The sequence below is a fragment of the Carcharodon carcharias genome, chromosome 14, assembly GCF_017639515.1.
Source record: "Carcharodon carcharias isolate sCarCar2 chromosome 14, sCarCar2.pri, whole genome shotgun sequence".
Lineage (NCBI taxonomy): Eukaryota > Metazoa > Chordata > Chondrichthyes > Lamniformes > Lamnidae > Carcharodon > Carcharodon carcharias.
In genome coordinates this window covers 111,076,285-111,089,380 of record NC_054480.1, presented here as the reverse complement: position 1 = coordinate 111,089,380, position 13,096 = coordinate 111,076,285, and the positions used below count along the sequence as shown (strand labels likewise).

The window sequence follows — 13,096 nt, the reverse complement described above, 5'->3', positions numbered from 1 at the left end:
GGATGAGCACTTGGCACGTCATATCTTTCAAGGCTATAGGCCAAGTGCTGGTAAATGGGATTAGGTAGGTAGGTCAGGGTTTCTCACGTGTCGGTGCAGACTCGATGGGCCGAAGGGCCTTTTCAGTACACTGTGATTCTGTGAATATTTTAAGAACCAATTGGATGGTGCCGATTAAGGACAGACTAAATGAGTGAACTGAGTCAAATAGTCTTCTTTGGTCCATCATTATCTTGCGATCTTACGACTGTGCACTTGTGGTCAGCTGATTAAAAACATTACTGTTTAGTTATACTTTAATATTTTACATAACCACAATATTTCATCAAACTCTTCCAGGGTCATTTGAAGTAATCTCGCCCCGCCCCGCCCCGCCCCGCCCTCACCCCGCACTCCTGTCACATCCAGACTCGGCTCAGCCCTTGACATGGTTGAAATGAACCAAACTCCGCCTCTGAAGTCTTTGATTTGTCCATGCCTCAATCAATTTCATTCTTTCAATGTTGATTGCTCAGAGCTTTTGACAAGCATTCAGTGTGCCCCGCCCGGATAGCGTCAAAAGGGGTTTAGAATTTACCATCCCGTACTAGGAACTAAACTGTAGAGGGTGTAAAGAGCAGTGTAAGGTTTTGAGCGAAGTTGGTAAGTTAAGATTAAACTTTTTGCCTATTTTCCAAAACTTTGATTATTTTATTTAGTAGGTTTCTGATGCGTTTTTGTTCGAAAGTGTTTCAAAGTAACCTCCACTGTTGTAAGAATCTTCTCTGGTGTGTTTTGACGCAGGCAGACTTTTAAACGTTCTACTGAAGAGTTTCTGGGATTCCGCCCAACTTTTAGAAAGCTGGTCAATGAACTCGTCACTGTAAAAGTTGTTCAGAATCTGTCCTTGGTCTCTCTTTTACTCGGGCATTATCCCAGCCTCGGCAGCCCTGGATATCAGCCCGTGAGAGTTAAACTAACTGATTTTTATTCCTAATTTCTTTCCACCAGACTTGGTCGATTTGTTATGGCGTCAGAAGTAGCCGAAAATGTTGAGGTCTCCAACCCACCGGAGCACCAGGAGAACGGAGAACAACAGGTACTTTAACTATTCCCTGTGGCAGCAAGTATGGATGGGTGTGTTTCTAGCTTTCTAACTTGGTAACTAATACTCTATAGTTACTAACTACCGCAATCTAAAGAGAAATCCTCCCATTGTGCAGTGTAAGATGATGACCTGTTTAGCACGAGTTTAGGGCCTGTGGTCGGGGAATTACTTTCTGTTCTAATGGGAAATATTACTCACCGACTCAAGCACTCGGTGTTGTGACCTTTGGCCTATTTTGCAACAAACTTAACTTTCATTGCCTTGAAATAGCTGCAAAATTCGAGTCAGAGCTTCTATTGCAAAAGGGAAACTATATATTTTTTTTAAAAACTAAGCAGCCGCGCATTTATAACTTAATGTTCATTTAAAAGGGGCCAATTTACACCCCCCCCCCCCCCCCAACTCGATTCACCAAAACACTTGGCCCTCTCCCAACTGTTCAGTTCTTTTATCCTTGTTTATTCCTGGTGCTTTAACAGGCCAAAAGAACCATTTTTTATTAAGGTTATTTATTGTTGTAACTATTAATGATTCAAAACGGACGGATGAGGGAAGCTGATGTTGTCTAGTGTTCCATTTTGGGATTGCAGCTCTAGACAGAAGCTACACCCTATCAAAATTAGATGGGGATAGGACAGGAGTAGGATAAGATATGTGAAACAGGATGGATATTTGATTGGAATGATGACTTGCTCGTAATTGGCAAGTACTGACCCATAATGAAATCTCGAAGCTTATTGCTGAAAATGCTCAGTATGTCTGGCAGCATCTGTGGTGAGAGATTTTAAAAAGTTGATGTTTTGAGGTCAGTAACCTTTTTCTGCCTGAACTAACCCAAAGTAGTTGGGCTGAATGGCCAGTTTCCATATTGTAACTTTTATTTCTTATCTGGTCTAACAAGAGATACTGAACAGTACCTAAAGTGGTTGCTGTAAGTTATGGATAGAACTATGCTGAACTAGACAAAGTATCTGAGATGCTCACTAAACATACAAATTGATATACTAAAATCCTTGCATAATCTTTTAGGATGATTGTGCAATCTTTCTATTTTGTAAGCATTTCCTTACACTGGGTATGGGAAGTTGCTATAGAAGTCCAGCTATTCTTTCTGGAACTATACTGGGAAGTTTCTTTTGTCCCTTGCTTCATTGGAATTTTTTTACTGTGCAATGATCTGGTGATTCCATGACTTGTGTTTCAGAATGTGGTGGACAGGGTGACCAATCTGCCTCTTGTGAGCTCCGCCTATGACATGGTATCAGCTGCATACAACAGCACCAAGGAGAACCATCCATATGTGAAGACTGTTTGTGATGTTGCTGAGCAGGGAGTGAAGACCATCTCTGCTGTGGCTGTCAGTGGTGCCAAACCAATTATAGACAAGCTGGAGCCTCAAAGTAAGATTGGAGCATACAGTAGTTTAGTTGCCTGAAATTTAAAGGCTAAGATTTGCCTCAATGGTGCCTGTACATTAAAAATAAAATAATTGAATATTTTGCTTTGGGACCCCCTGGACACAAGGAACCTTTTTTCTGAAATGTAAGCTTGTTCATCAAGCCTACCTATTCAGCAAATGAAAGTTAAGCTTGGTGCCTGGTGATAATTAAAAGGAACTAGAATTCTCCTAAATAAGTGCAAAATCATTTTTAAAGTTTTTCAAAATCAGGTAAAGAATCAGTTAGTTGCCAGGTATTATTAAGCTACAATTTCTAACTGTCACATGGCTCCACCCAAATAGAGGATTAAGTATTCATGTGTGAATTCTGCTCTAATCTGAAGTCTGCCCTGAAGCAATTGTTTTATATTGTATTCTACCTGCCCTTCAGAAGATTGAAATGAAGGCATGTTCAGGTATGCATCCCTAACTTTCAGATGAAAACATTAATCTGAGGACCCAGACCTATTGGGTGGCTGTAAAAGATTTTTTTTTTAAAAGCAAGATGCCCAGTAGTTATCCCTCAACTAACATCGCTAAACTGATTTAGTCACCTTGGGACTTTATACAGGTTTGTTGCTGTATTTCCCTATATTACAAGTGACTATTTTTGTTGTTCTGCCAAGAATACTAAAGTAGCATATCATATCTGCTGCTAAAGACTAGGAATTATTGCATCATAAAGGAAAAGTGGGAAGTTATTTTCTCAATCTCTAGAAGGTACAAACTGACAGGTTTTCATATTGAAGATTCAGTTTCACAAATGGTAAATAAAAGCTACAGAATTCTTGTGCATTACCAGTAGTTGTACTAATGAACTGAGCTTTATTCAGAAGCTCTGCCTTCCTGCTTTAAAGATCCTTCTAGTAGTTGAGAATGTTTACATCCAGGGACTCCTGTACTATATATTTAAAGCTAGCATTCAAAAGAATCCTGGGCACTTTAAGCTTTGCTTAGTACAGCCCTTGCTGTGGATAGTCTCACAACTTAAGCTCAACAAGGAGTTGTTGTGGCCCTCTTGGCTCTAATGCACTTGGGAGTGAAGCCTGCATTTTGATTCCCAAATTTGGCTACTTTTGCACTTTGTCACTACAGCCTTGTTTAAGTAGTGTGACGTTTATCAAAGCAAATAGAGGTAATTGATTGTAGGTATTTACTATTGTGGATTAGTATAGTAAAATATGAACATGTAATACTATTTTTGATAAGCAAACAAAGGTTAAAAATCTCTACAATTTTTATTAAACTATTTATTTAAAGTGTAAAATAAATACTGAGACTCAAGTTCTCAGCCTTTCAATAACTTTGTGGCTAAAGCTAAACTTCTAGGATGGGCCAATTGGCTCAATGTGGCCAATTTACAATTGTTTGCCTCTAAGCAAAGGTTCTTTTGTGCTCAGTTGCAGCAGCTAATGAATATGCCTGTAAAGGCTTGGATAAACTGGAAGAGAAGCTTCCAATCCTTCAACAGTCCACACCCCAGGTAAGGAAATCATCTATAAAATAACCCTGCAGATGGTATCTAGCTTTCAAAAAGGATTGTAATTTACCAATAGGAATACTGCACTTCCAATCTACTGAAGCCATCTTTTACTATAGTGGCTAGTGAAACCACTAAGTTGTAACTTCATATTTAATTGCCTGTTTAGATGGTGTCTCAAACTATTTTTTTAGAAAGCCCTATTTTTTAAATTTCCCCTTGCCTTAACTTTTTTGAACACAACCTAATAGTAACTATTGGATTCTCTACAAATTGAAATAATGGCTGACAATTCCATAATTTTGTTAATGTCTGGGCTTGTGTGTGGAGGAAATTAATTCTAGAAGTCAATTTGACAGATTCACCAGCTGCATCTGTGTGCACGTTTTTGAAATCGCCTCATCTATGGATTAGAGAGCTAGACAATGAGAATGCAAGTGCTCGTCCAGAACCTGATGTTTGTGCTGTTTGGTTTGACTAGTATTACAAAAAAAATGTACTGAGTTGTCATCTTTTCCCTTTATAAATACAGGTTGTTGCTGATACCAGAGAACTGGTTTCATCCACAATAACAGGAGCCAAAGATGCAGTCTCCAACACAGTGACTGGAGCTAAAAATACAGTGACTGGGGTAGTGGACATGGCGAAGGGGGCAGTGCATGGTGGCATTGAAAAGACCAAGACAGTGATGGTTGAAGGAGTTAACACTGTCATGGCATCCAGAGTAGGGCAGATGGTTGTCACTGGTGTGGACAGTGCACTCAATAAATCTGAAGAGATGGTTGATCATTATCTTCCAATGACTGAGGAAGAACTAGGTGAGAGGATCTAATTTACTGCCTCCTCCTTAGTAATGGGATGTTTTTGTATCAGCTTTAATGCCATAAACCTTAAGAGGTCAAGTTGGATCTTGCATGTCAGTGATCATTCTATATACTGTCAACCTTGAGCATGTATGCCATTGAAATTTTAAAGATATGTTCTGCAGACTTCTACTCTTGAGAAAAAAGTTCATTAGTGTTCAGAACATGGCTTGTAAGCAGTACTTGTAAACAAAAGCAATACATCGCTTGTTAACATTTATCCCACTAACCATTCATTTCTTGCTTTCCCCCTACTCTATGCTCTAGTCAAATGGTTTAATGCTGAACTGTCCAAAAGGAAAATGGGTGTTATAAAGCTCAGTTACATTCACTTTTGCATGGGGAAAGTTTGTGCTTACTTTGGGAATAAGTGACTCTCGTCCTCACAATGTCCTTTAATGGCCAGGAGCACAGTCTTCTGTATAGGCGGTTTGACACTGCAAAGTATTCAATGGTTCCAACAGTGGTTAATTCTACCTTCAGAAGTTGTCATTGTAAATGCAGGTTTGACTAAGTACATAAGAACATACGAACTAGGAGCAGGAGTAGGCAATTCAGCCCCTCGAGCCTGCCCTGCCATTCATTACAATCATGGCTGATCTCATTTCAGCCTCAACTCCTCCAATTTCCTGCCCTCTCCCCATAACCTTTCAACCCGTTACTAATTAAAAATCTGTGTCTCTCCTCCAATTTATTCACCGTCTCAGCATCCACTGCGCTGAGGTAGTGAATTGCACAGATTCAGACCCTTTTGAGAAAAGTAATTCCTCCTCATCTCTGATTTAAATCTACCACCCCTTAGCCTAAAACTATGGCCTCCCGTTCTAGAATGTCCCAGAAGGGGAAACATCTGCTCCACGTCTATTTTGTCTATCCCCTTTAGCATCTTGTATACCTCAACTAGATCTCTCATCCTTCTAAACCCTAGCAAGTATAGGCCTAAACTGCTCGATCTCTCCTTATAAGACAAGCCCCACATCTCTGGAATCAATCTAATGAACCTCCCCTGAACCACTTCCCAGTGCAACTACATCCTTCCTCAAGTAAGGGGACCAAAACTGCACAGTACTTCAGGTGTGGTCTCACCAATGCCTTGTACAGTTGCAACAGCACTTCACTATTTTTATACTCCCGTCCTTTAGAAATAAATGCCAAAATTCCATTTGCCTTCCTTTATTACCTGCTTTCAGCGATTCATGCACGAGGACACCCAGATCCTTCTGCACTGAAGCTTTATGCAAACTGTTTGATTTGAGAACCTTGAATCAGATCTGAGGGTGAAAGGAAGTTGATCAAACTTGAATGTAAAACCTGTCTTGAGTAATAGCCTTGATTGGAAATCCTCATGTGTTTCAGCAAAACTGGCTACTTCTGTTGAGGGCTTTGAAGTGGCCCCAGCACAAGAGCAGAGTTACTACGTGCGCCTGGGATCTTTATCTTCAAAAATTCGTCATAGAGCATATCAACACTCCATATCCAAGATGCAGAAGGCCAGAAAAAACAGCCAAGACACCATGGCTCAGCTTCACAACACGATGGATCTGGTAAGAATACATGCTACTGGTGATCCTTGTGTTGCTGGGTGGTTTTGACATGGACTGGAGCCTATTCTTTGTCTCTGCAAGAATCTGCAATCAGTCCAAATGTGTCCTGTAGTTTTTAATCTACATGGATATCTTCAGTATGACCAGTCTCTTGTATCATGGACATTGTCCCCCTTTTTAACATGCGCAAGAGATGATGGCTGGACTAAGACTTATTAAGGGCTCCTTCACCTACCTCTAAGGAAGGAATGTGCCCCTCTTACAAAGTTGATGCCAACTTTGAAGGAATGTGCTCCTCTTACAAAGTTAATGCCAACTTTGATTCAATGTGATATTTTTGTCAATAGACAGCTGAATGGAGTGTCAATAGCACTTCTGTACACAATACATCAACTTTAAAACTTGACTTACTTGTATGGCAATTGTCCAATCTAGTCCCTCCGCCAGCTAAGATTCTTATTATCAACATCCAGGTCCAAACTGGCCACTGACTTGATTAGTAAATGCTCCAATTGATGGCCCTGTTGCCACTTGATGTCTCCAGCTGTAAGTCAAAGCTACTACCCCAGGTTCTGAATTATCCTTTGAGCTGTGGCTTGGAGCATATCAGTGCACTCCATACACTATGCAGAAGACCAGATAAAGTGGTTAAGGCATGTCTCTGCTTCAACATGATGCATTTGGTAATAATGCTATGTCGTTTTGAATCATTATATGAAATGGGCATGATTCCATCCCAAGAAGCATTCTTCATTTGCAGCAAACTTGTTTATTTTTATATACAAGAGATCACTGGCTGCTCTAGCAGAATGTGCCTCCCTCCATCTAGAATGTCCCTGATCATAATAACTAGGTTCATAGGGCAAGCTATTGAGCTCAGCGGCAGGGGGTGGGGGGGGGGGGGCGGTGGCGCACGACCCCAACCCAGCTAAGCTTAAAATGACATGTGATGACATCAGGTGAGTGTCCTAACATTATCACTTAATACCGCAAAATTTTGTTCGGCCGGTGTGCTGCCGACTCTGGTGCACACCCACCACCAATTAAAAGGCCTATTAAAGTAATTAAATTCAAATTTACACTGCCCATCCAATCTTGCAGTTGGCAGACAGGCAAACACACCAAGCAGCCTTGCACTTTAGTAAATCTTATCCATGGGCAGGATGAACTTTTCTAAAGCCAATAGAAATAAAAGATTTTACACCTGAATTAAAAACAGTGTCCCTGCTCATGTGACAGTCACGTGAGGGAACATGTTTTATGACATTTTTATTTTGGTTATTTTTTAAACAGTGCTTCATTTCCCCCAAGGCAGCTCTGTGCCTCTTTCGCGCATGTGCATAAAAATCATGCCAGGCCCACTCACCACCCTCCCCTGTCTGCACAGGTAGCGCTGAGCACTGCCACTCTCATTCCACGCTGGGCAGGCCTTAATTGGCCCGCCTGCATAAAATCAGTGCGTTGTCAATTGCAGGTGGTGGTCAGCTTCCTGACCACCCCTGTCGAGCATCCCAGCCAAAGGCAATATCCTGGCCGTGGTGTGTAACATAATTAAATAGGAGCTGGGGTCTAGCAACTTCTGGAGAGAGTTTAACTGTAAACATCTCAAGTCAATGACTTTTTCATCTTTTCTAATAAAGTCATTGACCTGAACACTTCTTTCTCTCATCCAAATTGGCTACACTAATTCTAACATATATGGACTGAATTTTCCAGCCCCCCTTAGTTTGGTGGAGGGGTGCCTGGGTATCAAAGCTGCGCCCTAATGCAGATCTGTCACCAGGGAAGTCTCTGAAGGGTGAGTGGGGATGTAGATCAGCTGCCTGCTAGATGAATGAAGGCAAGCAGCCAATTTTAAAATACTTAAACCCCAGGCTTGCCAATGTTTTTTTTATTTCTGGCAGTGGAGCAGCACCTCATTGCCACCACTAACCCCCACCCCATGGGGGGGTGGTTGTCAATGCAATGGAAGCAGCCTCCTGCTGCAGGTGGGGTAGTGGGTGTTACATCTGGGGGAAATTGAGACTCCTGCTCAGAAGTGGACTGGCAGCACCAACGGCCCAATGCTGCTCCTGGAGGGGTTCTCCTCATCAATGAGGCCTACTAGTTGGGCCCCTCTGAATTGCTTGTTTATGCCTCCTGAGGGTATCCCTTTTTTCTCTTGAGGCCTCCTCTGTCGCCAACCTGTCTCGGCAGTACCCATCTCTTCCCTTCGGGGCTGCTGAAGCTCTGGAGCAGCTGTCGCTATGATTTTTAACCAGCAGCATCAGGGCCCACCTGCCATCTTTAAGGCAACAAGTGCAAAGGTGGCCTCCAGCTGCCACAGGGGGGAAATAATGCTGATCAAGCTGGCTCCCAGCAAGTGCAAGCTCAGGGCCCAGTGTCGGAGTCCTGAAGCAATGGGATAAATCCTGCCCAATATTTTTTAACTTGTTAGCCTTCAATTCTAAAAGACTGGCTGGCAATGCACTTCAAGAAAAGCTCAATTTGCACTGAAATGGATAATGGAGAGATTGCACTGGGAGCTTTTAGTCTGCCGGTCAGTTCAATTTTTCAGCATTTTATCACTGGCTATATTTTTTCATCAGATTGAATTGGCAAAGAAAGGAGTAGATACAGCAAATCAGAAGTTGCATGAGGTTCAGGCCAAACTGCATCAGACCTGGGTTGACTGGCAAAAGAAACAGCCAAAAGAGCAAGTGGAAGAAGAGGCTCAGAAACCAGAGGTAAAGATTAATTTTTACTCTGGGGTCAGCAGGTGGAGGTTTGGGCAGCTATTGTACAGAACTTTGCTGCCAAGGGAGGGAAATTAGTTCAGGCTCTTTTGATTCATATAGTCACTGCTTTGCAATCCCTGTGTTATACTCAAAAGGATAAATCTCTTCACTTCAAAGCTATTAAAATTTAAAGAATGCTTATATCTTCCAGGCTAGTTCAGTAATGGAGTGACGGTGCAATACTTGAACTGCCATAATGTGAGCCTTAGGAGACACAGTCCCTGTAAGTGTTGCTCTGACAGATAGCAAAACTTGGCTTCGTGCTAAGCCCAAGAGGTATTTCTCCTAAGCTGGTGGCATATTGAGATATACAGCCACTCTGGTATCCTAATTTGTGAATAGGTTATTGAACATCTGAATTTTTTTTTGACACTTCTCTTTTAAACTTTCAATCTCTCCCCTCCTGAAAATAGACGGTCAGCCAGCACACCTTGTCCAAGAAGCCACTTGTGCTTGGACGGTCCAGCCAGTGGGCTTTTTGACCTAATGGGAAGGGCCTTGTAGCTGGATTTAACAGACCTATGTGACTTTTGATAAAATTATGGATGTTTACCACTGGCAAGAGTATTGCAGATCCTTTTTATGCCTCCAAGTTGGGTGGGTGATGGGCTGCTGCCACCTTGAACTGCTGCAGCCCTTTGTAGGGATGGTGTGACTTGGAGGTGATGTTCATGACATTGCTGCTCTTGTTGTTCTTGCTGGTGGAGGGGATGGGTGGTTCTACCAGAGTAAGTTTGGTGGAAATGCTGCTGTATATTGGAGATGGATATTAATCCATGGCAGGAAATGCATAAGTTACTCCTCTGGCCTAGAAGTTGTTTACTTTTCTTGGCTGCCTGATTGAATGGAATATCCAATTGGTTGCACTAGCTCCTGCTTTCTTCGTAGGTGGCACAGGGGACCCAATCTCTTGGCTTCTTATAGCCAGGTGTTTATTACTAGGCCAGTTTAGTCATTATTACTGTTGTCTCACATCTCAAGGTGATTTTGATAGGAAAATTCATCAATGATGGAGGTAGCCCAGTTTTTTTCTTGTCATGGAGGTGGCCGTCCCCTGCTCCTTCTAAAGTATGATCTACTTGCCTCTTGTCAGGCAAAGCCTGGATATTTTTTAGACAAGAAACCTAGATAGTGATCATGATTGGAACACCAGCTTTTCTTCCAGTTTCCTCCTGCACCGACCCCACCCCTAAATAAGCTGCTGAGTCAAATTGTTACTGAGACAACCACAAGTGTAGCAAAGACAAGTAACCTAACCAGGCAACTTTTGTAATGTGAATTAACAAACAAGATTGTATTGTATTTGGTAGAAATGCTGTTCTGCAGTTTGAGTTTTACTCTAGAAAGCTTGAGACCTAAATGGTCTTTAGACAACACCAAAAGGTGACCAAATTCTAATTTTTTTATGTTGCAGCAATTTGAATCCCAAACCCTAACCATGACTCGCAGTCTCACCCAGCAACTACAGACTACCTGCCTGACCTTGGCTTCAAATGTACACGGCCTCCCTCAGCACATTCAAGACAAAGTACAGCAGATCCGCAAAACAGCAGAGACCATCCACACCTCTTTCTCCTCTGCCAGTTCATTTGGTGACCTCTCTGGGCAGCTCCTGGCGCAAAGCAGAGAGCAAATGCTGAAGATCCGGGAATCCATGGATGGGGTAATGGACTATGTGCTTCACAACACTCCTCTCAACTGGATGGTGGGTCCCTTTGCCCCACAGTTGACTGAACACCCTCAATCAGAGCAGATGATTGAAATGGATAAAGAATAGATGCGGCCTTTCTGTAGCTATATACTGAGTTGTTACTCTGCAGGGTCAAACTTGTATTAGGTTTGGTATTTGAGCCTTAAATTAACCTTGCTGTTTTGACTAAATTTTATATTTGTCTTGCATAACCTTCCTCAAACAGTAACTTTTTGTCTTTGCCTGATATCTCTAATACATCTAATTACATAATCCCATCAGGACCACACAAGTAACTTGTAATCTAGCTCTCTTGACTGGAGATGAATACTGAAGGAAAATGCTCAGTGGACCAAGTCGCATCTCTGGGGTGGGGGGAGAATGGTGAAAAATGTCAAGTCCAATACCTTGAACTATTTTCATTTAGAACTGGTTCTATGTGGGTCTGCACAACTTAATCATGAAAGGTGAAATTCCAGTTGGAATCCACTTTAAGATTAATTATGCAGACATGACATCTACAACCTAAAATCTTCAGTTTCTCTCTCCAGTTGCTATCTGTTATATTGTTTTATTTCTGCTACATTAATGCTGTAAACTCCTGGTGCTGCTGAGTCCTAAATTTGCACATTCAGGAAATTTTGGCTTTCGGTATCGTGCCAAACTTCAGTTAATCTTCTACCCAATAGTATAATTTTATTCTAGTCCTGAACCTGCGTGAGAATGGACAATGTTAGTCTAGGATTAATGTTGATCAGATTAATGTTTTGGAACAGTTACCTGCATCCTCCAGGCTATGCAAGATTCAAGACTTGTTAAATACTTCAAACAATTAGTGACAGTACTGGTTGGAAAATTTGACCATTTGTATTGGAGTAGCATTATGTAAAAGAGCTTGACTTTTTTTTGCAGTTTTTCTTCTTGTGATCCATGACTGAAGCTTTCTAAAGTGGAATGAAAAGAGGCTGTTTTGATTGATGCCCTACTTTTGTATAGATACAATTAATCTGATTTTTAAAACATGCTTTCATTTCTAATTGAGCATACATGTGGTTGTGATACTTTCCCATAGTGTCACCAATCTAAAATGGGCACAGGAAGGATTAAATAATATCACAAAGTTTGTTTATAGCAAGTGGAACAGATCTGCATTGTTTGTATGATTCTTTGCAATAAAACTTTGTAATTCAACCTTTGGTTTATTCTGATATTCTTGTCATGTGGTGATGCTACAGTTAAGTGCATGCTTAGTTACAAAATCCAAAAGTTTAGATACTATGTAAATGCTAGATCTTTCTTCAGTATAGTTTCTTTTGGATGTTGGATATCATCAATATACTTCATAGTCATGTTTGGTGTAATCACTAATGTAGGAAATATGGATCATACCAATGTGTGGTGAGATCCTGCAATGTCATAGCGATGAGACCAATCTGTTACTGTTGGTTGAATACTCTTCCAAATAGTGCCATGGAACTTTATTTTTAAAACACCTTTGGCTTAAACATAATTCAAAAGATGACAGCCAGTGTAGTACAGTACTCCACATCAGACAAGTTGTTTCCATTTCTGGAATGGTTCTTGAATCCACAACCTTCTAACTCCCAAAGCTGCAAACAGAGCTACAACTGCCCTTGTATTTTCTGCTTGGATTTCAGTGTCCAAGAAACATAACTGCATTGTAAAACATAATTAAATTACTAATTGTGATCAAAATTTACAAATTTGATTTCCTTTGCTACAGGTTTTTATTTGTTGCTGGTTAATAAACATGCAGATTTCATTTTTATTCATTTCGTGGGATGTGGGTGTCACTGGCTAGGCCAGCATTTGTTGTCCATCCCTAATTTCCCTTGAAGGCAGTGGTGAGCCATCCTCATGAGCTGCTGTAGTCTATATGGTGTTATGATATGGCAGGTGGTATTTGCCAGGCTGACTAAATCCCAAAGGGAAACTTGCCCATGCTGTCTCAATTGTATTTAATATGAAAAGGCTTGTGCAGTGAAATCAGAAATAAAGAGTCCTTTACCACCTTTAGAGATTTTTAAAGATTAAAATAAAACATTTTTTCTTAAATGATAAAGGTAAAGTTACATTTAGTTTTATAACCATTGTCACCAGATTCCTACTTAACTAAATCCCAACTACATAGCCCTTTCAGCAACAGCCCAGATAGATTCTTAATCTATAAAACATCCAGCAATATTATCACAAGCA

The 13,096-nt window shown here is 41.0% G+C and overlaps 1 protein-coding gene across 4 annotated transcripts; it reads left to right on the top strand.

The window, feature by feature from the left end:
- The first annotated feature begins 539 nt into the window (after positions 1 to 539).
- On the top strand, positions 540 to 12,070 carry LOC121287362 (perilipin-3-like). 4 transcript variants are annotated; one of them, XM_041205165.1, is made up of 8 exons: positions 540 to 642; positions 991 to 1,078; positions 2,292 to 2,487; positions 3,926 to 4,008; positions 4,538 to 4,823; positions 6,225 to 6,412; positions 9,001 to 9,138; positions 10,604 to 12,070. In XM_041205165.1, the coding sequence occupies exons 2-8, from the start codon at positions 1,007 to 1,009 to the stop codon at positions 10,964 to 10,966; spliced, it is 1,326 nt and encodes a 441-aa protein (XP_041061099.1). In that variant the 5' UTR covers positions 540 to 642; positions 991 to 1,006; the 3' UTR covers positions 10,967 to 12,070. The 4 variants fall into 4 exon arrangements, with proteins under 4 accessions (XP_041061099.1, XP_041061102.1, XP_041061101.1 ...); XM_041205167.1 differs by having other exon boundaries at positions 603 to 621; XM_041205166.1 differs by lacking the exon at positions 540 to 642 and adding an exon at positions 651 to 836.
- Positions 12,071 to 13,096: the final 1,026 nt, after the last annotated feature.

What these genes read in the sequence shown, in the direction of transcription:
- LOC121287362 (XM_041205165.1), top strand. Translation starts at nt 1,007, where the DNA reads ATGGCGTCAGAAGTAGCCGAAAATGTTGAGGTCTCCAACCCACCGGAG. An exon ending in TTCAACAGTCCACACCCCAG is followed by an intron (nt 4,009 to 4,537) that starts GTAAGGAAATCA and finishes TTATAAATACAG; the next exon opens with GTTGTTGCTGATACCAGAGA. An exon ending in AAGAGGCTCAGAAACCAGAG is followed by an intron (nt 9,139 to 10,603) that starts GTAAAGATTAAT and finishes TTTATGTTGCAG; the next exon opens with CAATTTGAATCCCAAACCCT.